This window comes from Vigna radiata, chromosome 11 (genome assembly GCF_000741045.1).
Source record: "Vigna radiata var. radiata cultivar VC1973A chromosome 11, Vradiata_ver6, whole genome shotgun sequence".
Taxonomy (NCBI): domain Eukaryota; kingdom Viridiplantae; phylum Streptophyta; class Magnoliopsida; order Fabales; family Fabaceae; genus Vigna; species Vigna radiata.
The window spans coordinates 7189937-7208745 of NC_028361.1; the positions used below are offsets into that span (position 1 = coordinate 7189937).

Sequence of the window (18809 nt, forward strand, 5' to 3'; positions counted from 1 at the left end):
AATTTCCACCTAGTCGCCCCTTGTGCTTTTCATAAATATCTAATTGCATGCTATCTAACATATTTAAATGAAATGATGATAATATATGAGAAGAAACTAGATACATTTACATCAACAAACACTTATGCAGCAACAGGTCTACCACCTACACTAACTTAAACAAAGTTAACTACACAAGAATTGGTATTTAACTACATGCTGAGTACACATGTTGATGCAATATCTTTCTAATGAAGGGCCAAACAGAGTTTGAAGCATAGAACAATGTTTCTTTGGTTATTTCCTTCTATCCTTTATAAGTTCTATTCGTTCCAATGTTTCCAGAACATCTTTCATGGGAGGACGTTTTCTATGGTCACGTTGAAGGCATTTTAGAGTTAAATGTGCTGCTTTCATTGCTGCCTTGGTTGAATACTGTCCCTCTATTCTCTCATCCATTATGCTTTTCAGCTTTCTTTTATCAGACAGAGAAGGCTTAGCCCATTCAATTAGATTCTGCTGCTCCAAGCGCCGGTTTCTATCAAGTGCCCGCAACCCTGTAAGAATTTCAAGCAACACTACACCAAAACCATAAACATCACTCTTCACATACAAATGTCCTGTCCATCAAAACACAACATATCAGAAACATAGGATCATCATCATCTGTTTCTTATGTTTCAACAAACAAGTATCTTCACAAACTAACCAAATTAACTATGTATGTAGATATGATAATCACCTGTTGCAATGTATTCTGGAGCAGCATAGCCATATGTGCCCATGATCCTGGTAGTCACGTGTGAAACTCCCCCAGAAGGGCCTAATTTGGCCAAACCAAAATCTGAAATTTTTGCATTGTAATCCTACAAAAGATGAACAAACATTTGCTTAAAAATTACATTCGTGGATCTTCTATATATTTCTTTAGAAAAGTTTATTCCAAGATAGCATTAACTCATAAACTTGGTATGCATCCAAGCCAGAAGTCAGACTTAATTTATTTTGGCTTCTATTTCTCATGGTAATGAAAAAAGTAGCATATATAAGAGAAATGCAAGAGAGGAAGAAGGTAAAAATAAGAAACCTCATCAAGTAGTATATTTGAGGCTTTGAAATCTCTGTATATGATTTGCTTTTCTGAGGTGTGTAAGAAAGCCAAGCCTCTAGCTGCACCAATAGCTATTTTGAGTCTCGTGTCCCAAGACAGTGGTTCTGTGTTCGTATTTCCTAATTCGAAACAAAAACACAAACATAATGAGCTAAACTCAAAACAAATCCATGACCAACAAATTTTATTATGTTAATGGTCTCAAGCTCATACTTCTAAAGAGATGATTCTCCAAGCTTCCCTTTGGCATGAACTCGTACACAAGTAGAAATTCCACATCGTCACAACAGTAACCCAAAAGCTTCACCAGGTTTTGGTGAGAAACTCTTCCTAAAAAATTGATTTCAGACTGCATTGTCATGTAAAACAGAACAACATGTGTTACAAAATCATATAGCCTGGTTGGAATGGAATTTGTGCAAACTCAAAATTTTAAGCTTTTTTGTAGATAAGAGAGTACTTACAAAATATCCAATCAAACATAAAAGATGAATCATAAACTAATAAAAAAATATGATAAAAATGGTTGTTAGTTTTTGATAGATTAATGTTGCTAGTAGAATAAAATTTGTAATTTTTATTCACATGCTTTTCTATTATCTGTATCACATTCTTTCTATAAGGAGGTTGATTTTTATGGAGAGAAAAAGGGAAAAAGTTAAAAAATAAAATAGCTGAAGTATTTTTTGAAAGTAAGACAGATTATAACTTCTTTTTCCCTCATTAACATGTGAAATTAAAATTGACTAAACAGCTTCTAATTTATTTTTAAAACTATTTTTGACCTCTCAACTTTAATTTTTAATTCAAATTATCGTTATGGTATTCTGAAGTATTGTACACATCAATAATAAAGAAAAGAGAAATAACAATGTAAATAAATAATATAAATCAGCTCAAAATAATATTAATATAAACAAATAGCTTAATTTCTTTATTTAATACGTGTCATCTTTCTAAGTGTACAGATAAAATGAAAGAGCAAAAAATAATATTTTTGCTATTCTTTAACCATTATCATGACAATAATTAATAAAAATGTTTTAAAAGCAGTATTTAATAAGATGTGTCTAATGCTTTCTTACTATGCAGCAGTGCCTATCCCAATTTGTGGACCATGTTTTAGCCTTTTATTAATTCAAACAACATGAGATTCCTTAACAAAGTTATTAAAATGATTATATTAATAAACATATAATGGTGTCATTAAAAAATTATGCTGTTGTTGAATCAGAATTGACCTGTATACTAAATTTTTCGATGAATCATGTTTCATTAATCAAAGCCTCAACAACAACAAAGTGCTGTTTTTGCTGTCACAAACATTAGATGCAACTCCATTACCAGAATGCAGCATTACATTAATCAAAATTTAACATAATCTGCACAAGAATCACAGAACACAGCACATGTGAATAGTTTGAAAAACCAGCAGAGTGGAAAATTAAACTAACCTGCCACTCTCGAAATCCCTGCACACTCTCTGAGTTCAATTTCTTAACAGCAACCACCATTCCAGATCCAGCTTTGGCCGGTGTCAGTGTCTCCTCATGCAACCACCCTTTGTAAACTTTCCCAAAACCCCCTTCTCCAAGCAGTGTATCAGATCTGAAACCCTTCGTTGCAGCTTTCAGCTCTGCAAAATTGAACTGCTTCAAGTTCCTCGTTTCCACACTCGGAAACACAACGTTGTTCCCACTGATACTGCTAATGCTACTGCTTCCTCCATTAACACTTTCTCCTTCACGCCCTGAACCTGCTTGTGCCAACAAATCACATCAATCACTGATTCTCTCTCAGTTTTTATATGAAGCTATAGAAATATGAAGCAGTTGGTGACTTGCCAGAGTAGTGAAGAGAATTAGAGGGTGTTTGGCGAGGAGCGCGGGAAGAAAAGCAGAGACCCATGTTGAGTGTTAATTAGTTAAATGGAAACCAAACAAGGACTTATGGGAGCCTAGGATTGAGGATGACTGGTTTCGTTAGTAATGAATGGATGTTGTTGAATTGTGCGGTATTTATAATGCCTTGTTTGGCGTGTTGGTTTCGCGTTTAGCTTCACTGTCCGAATTCCCTTTTAAATATTGAAACCTTTTTATACTGTAGTCACGTTTTTGCTTAGAATACTCTTCGCTTTCAAAAAGCAATAGGAAAACGATCACTATCCATTACTTGTTACATAACAGGGGACGCATGTGCTAATACTCTTAAAAATTTACTTAAAAGGAGATGTCATATGGTGATGTAATAAACAACAAATTTTTTTAGCACATGACATAATTGACTCAATAAATTTCGTTATAATAAATTTTAGAATTCTAATATTACTTTAAGAAGTAGATCTTAAATCTAATTCAATTTTGTAAAATTGATTTGTAAAATAAAATTCACATCTATTTACATGATCTAAATTTATCTTAATTTTAACCGATATAAAATCTTTACTAATAATTTCTTTTTATTGGTGATGTGGGAGAAAATGAAAAATATAATAAAAAACTTTTTCATCGTTGATGTGAAAGGATTCAATGAAGAGAAGTTTGATTCCATCTCACACAGTTTTGAACTCTGATGGATATAATTATGATAAAAACAAATATCATTAAATATGTTTTTGGTATTTAAATTTTCAGTTAAAATTAAAATTAATTTTACTTCAAAACTTTATACCAATTCAGTCTTCATCTTTACAACGTTTTTATCAATTTAATAATACTTTTAAAAATGTATGATCTAATTTTTTTAATCAAATTTTATTAAGTTTATTTAATGTTTTAAAATCAACTAACAATAAAGCAAGAATATATTAAATGATATAAATAATTCAAATGAAACTTATTTTCAAATAAACTTAATAAAAAGACTAAATTCATACTTTTCTAAAATCAAAATACTAGATAAAATTTGACTAATTTTAATTTTTATTTAAAATTAAGGAACAAAAGCTTATTTAATTAAAAAACAATGTTAACTCCATGGCCAAATAATTATATTATTTTGAGAAAGAAAAACTGAAGACAAGCTCCGAAAAGTTTGTGTGCTTATAATGAATTTGTAGTGATGAAGAAAAAAGATAATAAGCTTTATATAAAGAAAAATAAAATAAAGGGTTGAAGTAGAAAGTTTATAGCACTAATATATGAAGTGATAAACTACATAGAAAACTTATTATTAGAGAAAGAACAAGTCTGAAAGCTGATAAAGTATAACATTTTTTACATTTATTTTATTTGGAGGTCTTTAAAAACATCATAACTTAGTTAAACTATTAACTCTGAGTTTAGCTTTTGCGGATAGATAGTTATCTTTAAGACATAGATTAAAAAGTGAAAGCAATTTTTGTATTAAATAATTAAAAAGTTATCTGTAAAAATTAATCAAAGCCTTCTTTGAAATATTTAAGGCAGTTGATTGCAGGAAATAATTAAATAAAATATATTTAAGTATCCTATGATACGTATTTTTATCTTTAATGGACAAAAAAAGTGAAGTTAATAGTTTAAAAAAAATAATTCTTTAACATATTTAATTTTTTCATATTCATTTTGATATTAATTTTTTATTTTTAAAAATATAAAATTTTATATTTTTATAATTATTTTATGTTAAATAAATGTAAAAAATGTGTAATTGTATTTTTTTTTTCGAAAACCAGACAAAGAACACGTTGTAACCATATTTGACCACTGACGCGGTATGCAGTGGCAGAGGAGCATTTGTATTGTTATTATAGACATGGTAGAATTGATAGAGAAGAAGCTCCATTGCTGCTTCGTTCACTATTTTTTAAACTTTTGGCGTATGTGCTCTTTATTTACTGTTTTTGTTATGGTGTGAAATCAACCACAAGAGCAATTGGGTTTACACTTAATAAAATTAATTTAAATTTGACTCCAACTTTAATTTTATATTGAATAAAAATAAATAAAATGTTTGCATTCTTTTGTTTAAAAATGAAGTCAAACATAATTTAAATATTTTTAAGGATAAAATCGTAAAAAATAAACTTTTAAAATAAATAATAGTGCATTGTGATTAATTTAATGATATTATTTCACAAATATTATTTAAATAAACTTAAACTTGAACAATAAAAAAAATTTAATAAAGATTCGTAAATTTATCATTTTAAAATTTTAAATTAAAAATACAGTAAATTTATTATATAGATTTGTCTCATATATATTGATTAATATTGGATTTCTCGCCTGCATTTTCTTCTCGATAATGGCCATAGTTATTCCTCTACAATGCGAGAGTAAGCTTTCATGGCTGTCGAAAGCCATTGTCAGTGTGGCTTCTCTTGTTTGAATTATCTTATGCTTTGTTTGTTTTTCTGAATTTATGGATTATAAGAAAAATAAAGTCACATTATTTTTGTTTAAAATTATTTATCTAAAACTGGATTAAACTTTAATTTTATCCAGTTTAATATATATAAAAAATTGTCAATGGTGAATAATTATTTTTATAAACATTGAATAATTGATTATAAATCAATATTGTTGTAAAAAATTCAATTTTAGTTGTCTTAATTAACTAGGTGTAGATTTTTGTAGAAGAATGAAACTAATTTAAAAGTTATTTTGTATTATTGATTTTATTTTTATTTATCGTCTTTAATTTTTGTTGGTTTTTGTGCTCGTTAATTATTGTACTAAAATTCTCCTATCATCAATACTTTTAAACACAATTTTCTTTGAAATATAATATCTAAAGAAAATTTTCAACCAGTTTCACCCTTGGTGTATTTTTAGTCCTTCTTTATTTTAAATTTGAAACCTTTAACCGTGTTCATAATCTAATAAAATGTTCATATAAATATAAATATGGTTAAGATAGACTTTAATTATGACTCTAAAATCACACTAAAAAATGGATTTTTAAGTCTAATTCAACCTGTTTGTAAAGTGAGATATACATTCCACTTTTATATATATATATATATATATATATATATATATATATATATATATATATATATATATATATATATTATAAATTGGTTTTATTTATGATCGATGAGATTTCCAACAATGATGATTATTTGATTCATTATAGCATTGTATCTTTGTTTTATGAGTAATGGTACCATGACAAACTTTTACATTTATTTGACAATAATATAAGAATAAAATGATCATAAAAATGTAAAATTTTATATTTTTTCAAAGAAAAGAAAACGTAAGAAATAGAAAAAATAATATCAAATGAATATAAAAAAGTTAAGTGTGTCAAAAAATCATTTTTCTTGTTTTATTGTGATTTTTATTTTTCAAAATTATTTTATTAATATATTTAAAATAATAAGAGAATAAGCAAAGTTTTTTTTCATTATTTGAGATCTCACATAATTAAAAAGAATGGAGGGCAAAACTTCATATTAATTTGGCCCTTATAATCCATAAAACAGTAAAAATAATCTAAAAAATAGTGTTTTTTCCCAAGTATTTTTGTAACTGTTTGTACAAGCATCTAACCTAATTATCCTTTCAGAAAACAGAATGCGAGTAATTGAATAAGCTAAGTGTTAGTATATGAAAACTATTGGAAATTGTTGATAGTTGCGAACTTAGAGCAATGTTTGGTTCTTTTCCTCCTTCTAAGTTTGATAGCTTGGATGGTTTCCAATGTGTGAAGAACTTGTTGCATAGAAGGACGCAGTTTAGGGTCAGTTTCAAGGCATTTTAGAGTAAGCTGTGCTGCTTTCAGTGCTGCATTTGTTGAATACTGACCTTCAATCTTCTCATCCATAATATCACTTTTCAACTTACTTTTATCAGATAGATAAGGCTTAATCCATTCAACCAGATTCTGCTGCCCTGAAGGCCGCTTTTGATCAAGTGCTCTCATCCCTTTCAGCATTTCAAGCAGCACCACACCAAATCCATAAACATCACTTTTCACATATAGGTGACCTGTTTAACCAAACAAACCCTTACTATATATATATAATCACAATAACATCAAATTATTAACTGCTCCTTATCTTTCAATAATCACCTGTTGCAATGTATTCTGGAGCAGCATAACCATATGTTCCTATGATTCTCGTTGTCACGTGTGAATCTCCCGCAGAAGGGCCTAGTTTTGCCAAACCAAAATCTGATATTTTCGCGTTGAACTCCTGCAACAACAAAACTTACAGTTTTACTCTCTTTTTACGGTAAAACATAACATCATAATGTTGTCGATACATTCCTTAATTTTTTGTAGAATTAATAATAATATAAATTATAAAGAATATAAAACATAGATGTAGGTTTTAAATGTTTGTGTTTTTCATTAGAGATAGAGTTTTCCTATGCACGTAGCAAAAAGTTGCTTTAAAGGGTTTAAAGAACTGTATCCAAGTCGATAAAAGGAGAAACATAGGAACAAAGTTAAATGAATGAATATATAAGGAAAGATGATCGTGATTGTTCTGAGGTACATGCACGAGAAATATTTGTCAGTATTAAACAATAGCACACGACTATCATAACGCGATTAATTAACAGTTACTTTTACACTATGTTTAACGTGATTATCTTAAACCTGGATCTTAAATGAGAAAGCAAAAAACACTATATATATATATATATATATATATATATATATATATATATATATATATCATAGCAAAAAACAATAGCACACGACTATCATGATAAGGAGAAATGTGGAACAAGACGAAAGATTGGAATAGCAAACCTCATCAAGTAATATATTGGAGGCTTTGAAATCTCTGTATATGATTTGCTTATCTGAGGTGTGCAAGTAAGCCAAACCCCGAGCTGCACCAATAGCTATTTTCAGTCGAGTGTCCCAAGACAAAGGTTCTGTGTTATTATTTCCTATTTTGGAAAAAGAAAAAGAAAAAGAAAACAAAGAAAATGAGCTAAACTAAACAAACAAATTTGAATAATATTAACATATTCAATTGTCTAAAGTTCATACTCCAAAATAGATGAGTCTCCAAGCTTCCCTTTGGCATGAATTCGTACACAAGGAGAAACTCCACATCGTCACAGCAGTAACCCAAAAGCTTCACCAGGTTTGGGTGAGAAACTGTTCCCAAAAACGTGATTTCTGACTGCATTATCATATAACCAGACCAAGATGCTGCAATGTCAGATATTGGAATCTTACAAGAACTAGTGCTTAGATTCTTCTTGTTTACTTAATTTATAATAATAGAAAATAAGATAGAAAAAATGCTAAAATTTTCAAAATTAGTTTTTGGTTAAAGAAACTAGGTGAATATGGATAAAAGTTATTATCAATTTCAACCAGTTGAAAGAGAAGTGTATAGGGTAGTTTCGTTAACTGTGAAGGGTTGACTTTTGGGTATGGTATCGCTATCAGAAAACGATGAGAGTGAGGACTTTTTGAGCCCTATATTCACGCCTAAGACCAAGACCAAAACCTAGTTTTCATAACATTTAAACCACTTTGTAAAAACTAATGTTGCAGATAATTTACTGAGGTTTCTGTTTAAGTGAAATGATGCCAAACTCTATGGAAGATATATTTAACAAATGAAAAAGCAATGATGAGAGAATGGAAAAGGTAGAAGAGAGTGGAAAGGAAACCAACCTGCCACTCCTGAAGGCCCTGCATACTTTCGGGATTCAACTTTTTGATAGCTACCATGATTCCAGAACCAGCTTTGGTTGGTGTCAGAGTTTTCTCATGCAACCATCCTTTGTAAACTTTCCCAAAACCTCCTTCTCCAAGCAACGCATCTGACTTGAAACCCTTCGTAGCTGCTTTCAGCTCCGCGAAACTAAACTCCTTCAACTTCCTCGTTTCCAAACTCGGATAAACAATGCTATTACTGTTAGTGTCACTGTTGCTGTTGTTGCTGTTACTCCAACCACTGCTGCTTCCGACAACCCCAGACTCCTCCGAAACTTCACGCTTTCCTTCCACGCTCCCCAAGGATACTGTCAAGTCCCTACTCCCACGCGCTGAACCTGAATCATGTCAAAAAATAAAGAGTATTTATAAATTATACTATAGACAGTAGTGTTCTGTGTAATGAGAACAAAGAAAAAAAATGAGAACCTTGAGGGGATCGGTGGTCGCCGGCGGAAGAAAAACAGACACCCATGTCTATTGAATTAGAAAGAAAGAATAATGTTGAGGATTAGAAGATTAGAAGAGAGAAGAAGCAGAAGAAGAAGAAGAAGCAGCAACAGTTACGTAACTTTGACATTGAAGATACTAGTGAGTTGACAAATTTATATTCGCGTTTTCCGTGTTGAGCACGCGTTAACTCAACCTTTTACACACACTATGCAAAGTCTGCTTTTTCGGAAGCATTTATCTGACCCAATACAATAATACACGTAACGCAAGACCTTCATTTTTATTACTATTTAATACTTTAATATATTTTTGTGTATTATTTCGTTATTACTGTAATTTGTTATAGTTCTTTTTTAACAGATTAAATGTAACATTTTTATTTCTTATTTATGAATATATATAATTCATATTTTTATGCTATAAGATGTTATGCTTCAAATGCAACCTTCATTTTCTTTTAAATGGGACCTTGATATATTATAAGCTTTTAATTTAAATGATCTTAACTATAGGTATGTGTTCAATAAATTATGGACAATTTTATGAAACATTGACTAAAAAAAGTAGAAGTAAAAATAATATATAAAGTTAAAATATTTGATGTATAAGACGACAAGGTTATTTGATATGTTAAATAATAAAAACATTTAATTATCCTTTTAAATCACATTCTGTTGTCTTTTTTTATTACCATGAGACACATTCTATTATCTTCATTATGTAGACGGTGGTGGATAGTTTACATAGAAAATTTGACAGGTGTCTGAATTCGATTTGTAGTCTTATTTTCAGAAACCTCAAATTGCATGCATGTGTAAAATTCAAAATAAGAAGAATAACGATATTTAGATAACATTTTTTTGACAATATTTAAATATCATCTATGTGTTATTTTGTGATTTGTCCAAAATTACTTCACAATCAATAATAATAATAATCATAAATACTACCATGGACTAATGACAGAATAATACGTAAATAATGTTCAAATGTTATTAAGAAAATGTTGTCTGAGTATCATTATCCAATCAAAAACATGTAATCATGGAACTTATCTTATTTCCTTGGGACCACAAAACAACACAACCACAAATTTCTCAGCATCATTATGTGGTCTCACTTTTGCTGTTCTTAATTAGTTATAATATTCCATAAACATATGTTCTCCTTCTTGAGGGGACGAATTTGGGGAATTGAATGTATATATTACGACAAATCATTCTTAGTTTATATCTAATAATTTAACTATAACGGTTAAAAAAATACTCACTGAGTTATGCCCTATTTATTATCTGGTTTAGAATATGATTCTTCTGAGCTAGTTGATTTCCTGTGACTCTTAATTAATTATCTAAACCTATCATATTATATTAGAAAAACTTACAAATATTGTTGATTTAAATTAATAAATAATAAACTTGATTCTAAAAAGAAAAAAGAAAGAAAAGAAAAACAGCTGCACCGCACACAACAATTTGAGAGAACGAACAACGCAAAAGGTTAACATCATTGGGCTTTTTTTCGTCGAAGGAGGAAGTTAACTAGAATGTGGTCTTCTGCGGAACAAATCATGGACTCCGAATAACGTGTTTTGTCTCACTATATTTTGTACACAATATCATAGTACACTTTTACATTCATTTGACACAAAGATTATAAGAGTAAAATAGTTATAAAAAAGTAAAATTCTATATTTTTAATAAAAAAGAATAAAAAATAAAAAAAAAATAATATCAAATGAACTTAAAAAAGTTAAATATGTCAAAAGAATGATTTTTCATGTTTATTCTTAGATCCAAGTAATAGTAGCGGAAAGTTAGTGGACAGAGACACATCAAATACGACACGCCTCGCATAGCATTATCCTTAACTTTGAATTTAACCAATCAAAGTGGCTATCAGTTTTTGCTGCAATGTAATGTAAGCAAGCGCACGTACCTATGACATAGCTTCGTGGAAATTAAGAATATCATCATTCATGTATTAGACCCAACTCGATCAAATGGAACCTTTCATGAGTTTTTTGCTTTATACATCACCTAACACCTGAAGCGATGAGATTGGCTTAAACAAAGTGCTTTCAACCCAAAACAACTCCTAGTTGCTTGTTTTCCAAAACTGCTTAAGTATGATCCACGTTCATCAAATTATAATCCTTTCCAGTCAACGTTAGAGTAATAAATCTCATAATTGTACAATCAGAACTGTAGAAGCAATGATTAAGAGGGAAAAAACAAGACAAAAGGGAATTGAGCACTTCCTTTGGATATTGAAATCTATATATAAGTCAAAAGTAAATCTTTGAGGGTCAAAATGCCCTGTTAGAAGGGGTGTAGAGGTTTCAACTTTTATCTCATTCTACAACGTGAAAACTATGCTTTATGTTGCTCTTTCATTCTTTACATTGTGCTATGTGTTGGATACTGTAGAATTATGTTTTCCAACAGCTCTTGCTCTGTGTCTTCTCTTGAAAACATCCTGCCTGAACCTCTTGGTTTCGGTTTGAATGTCCATGAAGGGCTTCTTCTCTATGTTTTCCTTTTCACACTCCAACATCCTTTGTCTCTTGGCCACTGCCATTGCTGCTTCCATGTCCTCCAATTCTTGGCTCTTTGCCTCTTCCTGCATGTGTTCCACCTTTGTGAATCAGTCAATGTTTCCTAAATACAAACCATTTTTTATTATCTGTGTTGGAGGAGTTCAAAATTTAATAGAACTCGAGATTACAACGTTGGCAAAATTTAAGTATTTTACTCAAAAGTAGACGAAATAGAATGCAAAGATTTATAGATCAAATGGGAACATAAAGCTATGCGCTAATGTCAAAGTTCACCTATCTACCGAAGACTATACATATAATACTTAATTTCAAATGAACTCGATATATTGAATGTGCTAGATTTGACCAAAACTATAACAAAATTTTGCAGAATAATGCTTCAAAGTGCACTTCAGCGTGCTTTCAGTTTCACCCATTCCATGTCTTCAAAATGTGAAAACTAATAACATTGTGGATTGAACCTTAAACAATATATTAACTGATATTGAATCAAATAAGATCAATCATGTTGGCTACCGATCTCCACTCACTCCCTCATTATACTTAAAAAAAATAGTATCAGTTCAAAAGGAAGGTCGCATGTTGGCTACAGCTAACAGATAAGTCACCACGCATTCCCTCGGTATATTTCAAATAATAAGATTAGTTGAACAAGTAGGTTGCATGCACTTTAACGAAATTACGCCGATGTTCAAATAAATAAAGTTCAAGTGGGGGCTGTAAATGAATAAAATATTTCTTGAAATGAGTAAGCAATCAGAATACAGAGTGTTGAAGTTCATCAAATTAAACAGGCAAAGCAAGAAGGACCTGAAGATCATGAATGAGACTATCAAGTGACTTGATCTTCCTATGAGGCCAGCGGGGAATACCAAATTCTCTGCACTTTCTCTTAAGAACAGTAAGCCCAACATTTAGATTTCTTGATGCTTCTACGATTGGCATACCAAAGTACTGGACCAAATCTGATAAGGAAATTTTTGCTACCAGGTCACTGGGTGCCCTCTTTTTTTTCCCTAGCAAACCTGCAAACTCACTCCTCATCTGTTAGATATAAATAATTATACATCACGTTATTAACTCAACATTAGAAAGCTTCACATAGGAAACTTTTTTATTTTTGGAGCCCAACTAATCCTAGTCAAGCTCAGTGATTTCATTTAAGGAGGTGAAGCAAATGTCACTTTGCAAAGTACGTACTGCACTAAGATATATAGTATCCAAAATTACTTTTTTTAATAGATGAAGTGTATACAAGTAAGACTGAGCTGCTGGAACAAAGGGAATGCCATCAAAATTGTGAGCAACATGGTATACACTCAATAAGTGCATTCATATGAGAGGATTCATATATTTGATTAGAACTGTAGATTTAAGTTACAACCTACGACAACAATATAGTCAATGATAGTAAACACTTGAACTTCATGATACTGTAACACTTAGTTTCACCAAGCGAATCTAAAGATTCAATATGTCCATATAGTAGCAAAGCTGCAGAAAAAACTGCAAGAGTGTTGACTGAACCTGGTGAACTTTCAACATCTGTCTCATTCTCTAGTAACTCAGACTCATCTTCTTCGTAAGGAAGATAATTGAGATCCTGATCAAGAACGGGAAAGACTTTTTCTGATGGTTGGAAATTGTCGCTGTTCCCTTGACATTCTTCCCCTTTAGATTCTAGAGTTGTATCTTTGTCTTCCTCCTTCCTGTCCAACTTGTATATCACGTGGAGATCATGGAGCAAGTTTGGAACCATCTGAAGCTTTGGGTTTCTGAAAACTCAAAATGAATAATAAGAGTGAGTTAGATAAATGATAAGTTACTTCGTATTAGTACTCAAAAACAAAATGGAGAAGCCTAGAAAATTTTAAATTTGTAAATGTGGTGCCACAGTTGTGTAGAGAGATATTTTGGAATCATACAATTGTCAAGGTTTTGATCACCTGAAGTTTATGATACAGTGAAATAGTGATTTCAAGATAAGGCTGTTAAGAATATAGGGATTTCATATCAAACACAACAACAGTGCTCAAAATGCATGCATAATTATGCAATTTGCAGATAATGTCATTGCAGACAAAAAAGAATTGGACTGGTGCATTTCAATGAAATCCAGAAAATCCAATAGGCTTTTTACTCAATCACAAACATGAAGACAATGAATAAATGATGTTTAAAACCCAGTAAGGGAAAGCAGTATAAAATATAGATATTTGGAAGTTCATATTAAAAAAATAGGAGATAAGTCTTATTTTAGGGAGAAGAGAAAAGGTAAGGAAAGTTAAAATAAGAAGTTACCTGTTTCCAGAAATTAAAGGTACTAAGGGATACCTTCCCCTCAAATTGATATTACAGAGAAAGTTATGAAAAATACCTTTTTTCTAAGAACATACAGTACATGTTTCGATATCACCTTGTCCCCTTGAATTTGAAGGGTAAAAAATAAACTTTTTGTGAGGGGGATGCAGATTGGAGAGGCATTGGTCTACTCTATTCCATTCCTTTTCTTTAAAATTCAAATAAAATGCAAAGAATATATTCAAGTATTTCAGCTTCACACATAAAGTATCAACTTTATTCTTGATTCTCTTTCCTCCTCAAAGTGTAAACAAGGAAGTATTAGTTATTCTTTTATGTCCCAGTAAACCAGTTATATAAATATAATATTGCTAAAGGAAAGATAAATCTGAATGCCATATTAGAAAATGGTTAAGTGAACATATTACATTGTCTTACCACAGGAAGACAACAAAATACTGATAGAGGGAAAAGAAAATTCTACAAGAAGATCTGTGCATGCATCTCCAATTTTTGGGTGGTTGGAGGAAAGGGCATCCCCAGTTTTCACCTTTAAAACACATCTACTTTTCTTTTTCAGTAAAAGCAAACATCAGTTGCTTCATCCAAAGATGCTGTCACTTACTAAACTTTGCTTATTCTAGTCTGAAGCATTAGATTTGTTCTGTTTGTTATGCATCTAACCAGTAAAATAGCATTAATGCCATTCCCACTTAATACTCTCAGAACACTTTATAACATCATTCGCAAAGTCTCACACTTCTCTATCTTCTTTTCCTGTATCTCTTTTTGTTGTGAGAATTATAAGTGAAAATGCCATCACTCAGGGACTATAAAAAGCTAAGGGAATATATTTTCTAAATTTAATATCATTCCATGGGCATTCCACTTCCTGCTATTTCAACTTTTCCTGCTCTAGAATAATTAGTGATACATACATAAAGAAATTTAGGGACACTACCAGAGTTTTCTACTCCAATAAACTGGACTTGTAAATAAAATTGGATCTTCTAAGAAAGGGTATGTCATGAAAGGAAAAAAACTGTTACTAGGAAGTGACCCCCACCATTTCTTGTGAAGAGGTCTGCCAGTTATATGCCAAAGAGTTTAATACCTTTCATTTTAACAAGTGAAGAGAACATCTATTGAAGAAAAACAGAGAATTCACATCCCCCCTTTATCATTCATAAGTTTACAACCCAAAAGTAGCCTTTGGTTAGAATGTATGTATCAATCCAATTTGACACATTACAAAATTTTGACTCTCGATTTTCAAATGTGATTGATTTAAGGTGGGGAAATCTTGTTGAGGCCTCTAAGAGCTTAGTACATAATCATCTATCAAAGGGACCAATTCCAATTCCCTGGATGGGAGTGTTCTATTATTCAAAGGACCAAACAAGGCTAAATATGTAGGACTTACGAAAGGCTTTAAACTACGATTAGGGGATACAATTTTGTTGGGAATCCTTGATGTGACAAAAATCGGCCACACCAGCTGCGATCATGATCTTAATGGATCAAAAACTTGCCCATTTCTGCACAGACTGTTTTTCAAAACCTTGGGACTAATGTCAAATTGCTGAACGCTAACACAATTGTGATGAAAATGACTCCAAAACTAGCCAATTTCTGCTGCACACCCTTTCTCAAAACCTAGGGATTAATGCGAAATTGCAGACAAATATGACATGCAGCCGGAATTGCGACCACATTGACTCCAAAGCTTGCTGATTTCTGCTGCAGACCTTTTTTTGAACCTCAGGACTAATGACAAAGACAAACATGGGCTAAGAAGATATACCTTGAGACCAACAAAAGCGGAGGAATCCGGTAAAATCGAGGAGTGTGATCAGCATGATACGCAAAGATACATAGCCACACTCCATTCTTGTACCCTTGGAACACTCGAGAAACATGGGATTTCACAAATTTAAGAATTGGGGTAGCCTGCATTTCCACATAGGAGCCACACTCTGAAAACACAAACTCCCTCTCAACTGCCCTTTCCTCTTCATCCCCTTGCCGGTACACATGCAGGCTCCTCATCAACTCTGCAATCCACACACCCCCACAACAGAAATAGAGAAATAAATAACGAAATTCCAGTACCCCAGAAAGAAAAATCATTTCTTTGAATAAAAAAGAAAAGATGTGATGAAAATAACAAGTAAGAAAAATCTGGGTGAAGAGATGAGTTGTGATATGACCTGGTTGGACGGTGTTATTGAAGAGTAGTAAGTTGGTGAGCAAAGTGGAATCCATGAAGAGATGGAAGATGGCATGAGAATGTGAAATGAGTAATGGGTAAGAAGAAGCATGAAGCGTGGAGTGATAGAAGGATGCAAAAACCAGCTTTTAAGTGCAAGATTGCATGATCTTCCGCTTTTTTCGTTGGTTTCGGATCAGTTTAGAATCATGCCCAGCTAAAATAAGGTACTTTTTTCTCTTTAGTCTTTTTCTTTTGTCACTTCCTCACTCTTCTTTTTCTCTTCATTTATTTTTCTTCACCTTTTTTAGTTCTCTCCTTTTGGAAGTAAATTTATTGCTCACTTCTAATACATTTTTTCTTTTTCTTTTTTCACTTCTCAATCCATCTCAATATACTTACATCTTTTTTCAACAACATACATCAAGATTTCATTTTCAGAATGCATGTACAAAACTGAACAATTTATATTTTTATATTTTATATGATTATTAATTTTTCTTTTTTTTAATCTAAAAATTATATCATGATGATAGTTTCACATCAAATAAGTCTAATTATAATATAAAAACAGATCCAATTTCATAAGTTACTTTTTTGGGATAGGGTTAAGTTTAAGATTTCTTTCCTAAATTTGTAATATAATTTATTCTAAAATCGTTAAAAGAATTAATGAATATGTAATTCATGTATTAAGTGTAATTTGCATAATAAATGTATTAAAAATATTTCATTATAGTAACATTATTTATAAATCTTACTTTGTAATTTATTTTGAAAGATTGAATTAAATAAGATAAGAGATAAAATTCGTTAACCATAATTAAATTGAAGAATACAATTTTTTTATATAAAATAAATAGATCAAGACTATTTTTTATGAACGAATTTGAAATTCTAAAATATAGTTTATTTTTATTTTTATTTTCAGGATATTATGATTTTAAAATATTAAAAAAAGCATTTTCTGTTAAAGATATTTATACAAGTTATTTAATATTAAAAGAGTATTTTAGTGAATTCCACATATCTAAATTGTTTGAAGATTGTTCTAAATATAAGTACGTTTCTTTCATTTTACAACTATATTATAATAATATAAAACTATAAATAAATGATTATAAATTAAATGAAATTATTTTTAAATGTAATTATGCATATGTCATTCTTAATCATTTTACATAATTAAAAAAACATAAAATAATTCAGAAAATTTATGTCCACGGAAAGAATAAAATAATATTTTAGCGGAAAAATAAATATTTTATTTATTATTTGAAATTACTATTAATAATAAAATCAACTTTTGACTACAACTATACTTAATTTTCTTAAACCTTTATAAATTAAAAAATATTTAACGTTATGTCTTGTACTTAAACTGAATATTAGTTGTTGGTGATATTATAATTACAAGAAATCAAATGAATGAAGATAAGAATTAAGTTTCAAATCAATATAAGAACTGACAACATTAATATTTCAAATAAAAATAAACTAAAGAAAATAATATTAACTAAGACAATGCAATAATTATATAAGTTTCTTCTTCAAAATTAATTTCATCGGTTGTAAATAATTATTTGTTGTGTAAAAGTTATCCATAATTTATTATTTAAATACTAAACGGAAAAAATTAGACTTGAACTAAACATTAATTTACATCCAATTATCTAAATAAAATAATGATTTAAAATTATATGATCTTCTTTAATAAAAGAAAATATTTAAATGAAATATTTAAATTTTTAATTATATATATAATATGAACTGTTTTCGCTTTTTTTCAGGTTTTCTTACTAAAACATAAAATATCAAGTTAAATCCTCTTCAAAACCTATTTTCACATCCTATAAAAATTATTCAAATTTTATCAGTTTTTTGTGTTTAACTTTTTTAAATTATTTCATTACAAAGTTTATTCATAAATATATAGATAAAAAGAATAATATGAGATTCTTACATAAATTATTTATTTTTTACTTTGATTATATTAAAGAATAATGTAGCTTAAAAAATAAGAATAAATAAAATAGTATATTAAAATAAATTAGTGTGATTAACTTGATTACCGCATGCGTTAAAATCACATCAGTTCCGTAACAAGTAGTAATACATTGTAATTAAGTCAATTCCGTTTCAATTCAGACACATTTTTTTTTCCTACTGTTGTACTTTTTTTCATTAATATTCGTAGTTGAAAATTTCATTTTCATTAATTCATTTTTCTTTGTCTCATCTTCACATCAAAAGATTTTTTCTCCAAACAATCAATGCAAAATGAAAATTTTATTTCAGATAATAAAATTTTCAATAAAAATTAACATTTAATATATATATATATATATAGGAAATTTCAACTATATTTATTTTCTAATTTTATCCGTTAAATAATTTTTTTTTAATTAAAATAATTATTTTATTAATTTTATTTTTTAAGTAACTGTTTTTTTAATTTAATCTTTTTATTTTACAGTTTTTTCAAATTAAATTACTTATAAAATAAATAAAAACTATTTATAATTATAATAATTATTTATACATGTATTATATATATATATATATATATATATATA

At 29.7% G+C, this 18809-nt stretch overlaps 3 protein-coding genes across 5 annotated transcripts; all 3 read right to left on the bottom strand.

Annotated features, from left to right (window-relative positions):
• Positions 1 to 86: 86 nt before the first annotated feature.
• On the bottom strand, positions 87 to 3074 carry LOC106777558 (probable serine/threonine-protein kinase PIX13). The gene is made up of 6 exons (XM_014665172.2): positions 2935 to 3074; positions 2545 to 2846; positions 1304 to 1439; positions 1067 to 1209; positions 722 to 845; positions 87 to 599 (listed from the first exon to the last, which is right to left on the bottom strand). Exons 1-6 carry the CDS (start codon positions 2996 to 2998, stop codon positions 277 to 279), a joined length of 1092 nt encoding a protein of 363 aa, XP_014520658.1. The 5' UTR covers positions 2999 to 3074; the 3' UTR covers positions 87 to 276.
• Positions 3075 to 6516: 3442 nt separating this feature from the next.
• Positions 6517 to 9260, bottom strand: LOC106776955 (probable serine/threonine-protein kinase PIX13). 2 transcript variants are annotated; one of them, XM_014664436.2, is made up of 6 exons: positions 9140 to 9260; positions 8669 to 9048; positions 8030 to 8165; positions 7784 to 7926; positions 7094 to 7217; positions 6517 to 7008 (listed from the first exon to the last, which is right to left on the bottom strand). In XM_014664436.2, the coding sequence occupies exons 1-6, from the start codon at positions 9183 to 9185 to the stop codon at positions 6635 to 6637; spliced, it is 1203 nt and encodes a 400-aa protein (XP_014519922.1). In that variant the 5' UTR covers positions 9186 to 9260; the 3' UTR covers positions 6517 to 6634. The 2 variants fall into 2 exon arrangements, with proteins under 2 accessions (XP_014519922.1, XP_022631639.1); XM_022775918.1 differs by lacking the exons at positions 8669 to 9048; positions 9140 to 9260 and having other exon boundaries at positions 8030 to 8177.
• A 2122-nt stretch (positions 9261 to 11382) lies between these two features.
• Positions 11383 to 16640, bottom strand: LOC106777274 (protein RKD5). 2 transcript variants are annotated; one of them, XM_014664842.2, is made up of 5 exons: positions 16235 to 16636; positions 15829 to 16078; positions 13251 to 13498; positions 12534 to 12748; positions 11383 to 11785 (listed from the first exon to the last, which is right to left on the bottom strand). In XM_014664842.2, the coding sequence occupies exons 1-5, from the start codon at positions 16287 to 16289 to the stop codon at positions 11573 to 11575; spliced, it is 981 nt and encodes a 326-aa protein (XP_014520328.1). In that variant the 5' UTR covers positions 16290 to 16636; the 3' UTR covers positions 11383 to 11572. The 2 variants fall into 2 exon arrangements, with proteins under 2 accessions (XP_014520328.1, XP_014520329.1); XM_014664843.2 differs by having other exon boundaries at positions 11566 to 11823; positions 16235 to 16640.
• Positions 16641 to 18809: the final 2169 nt, after the last annotated feature.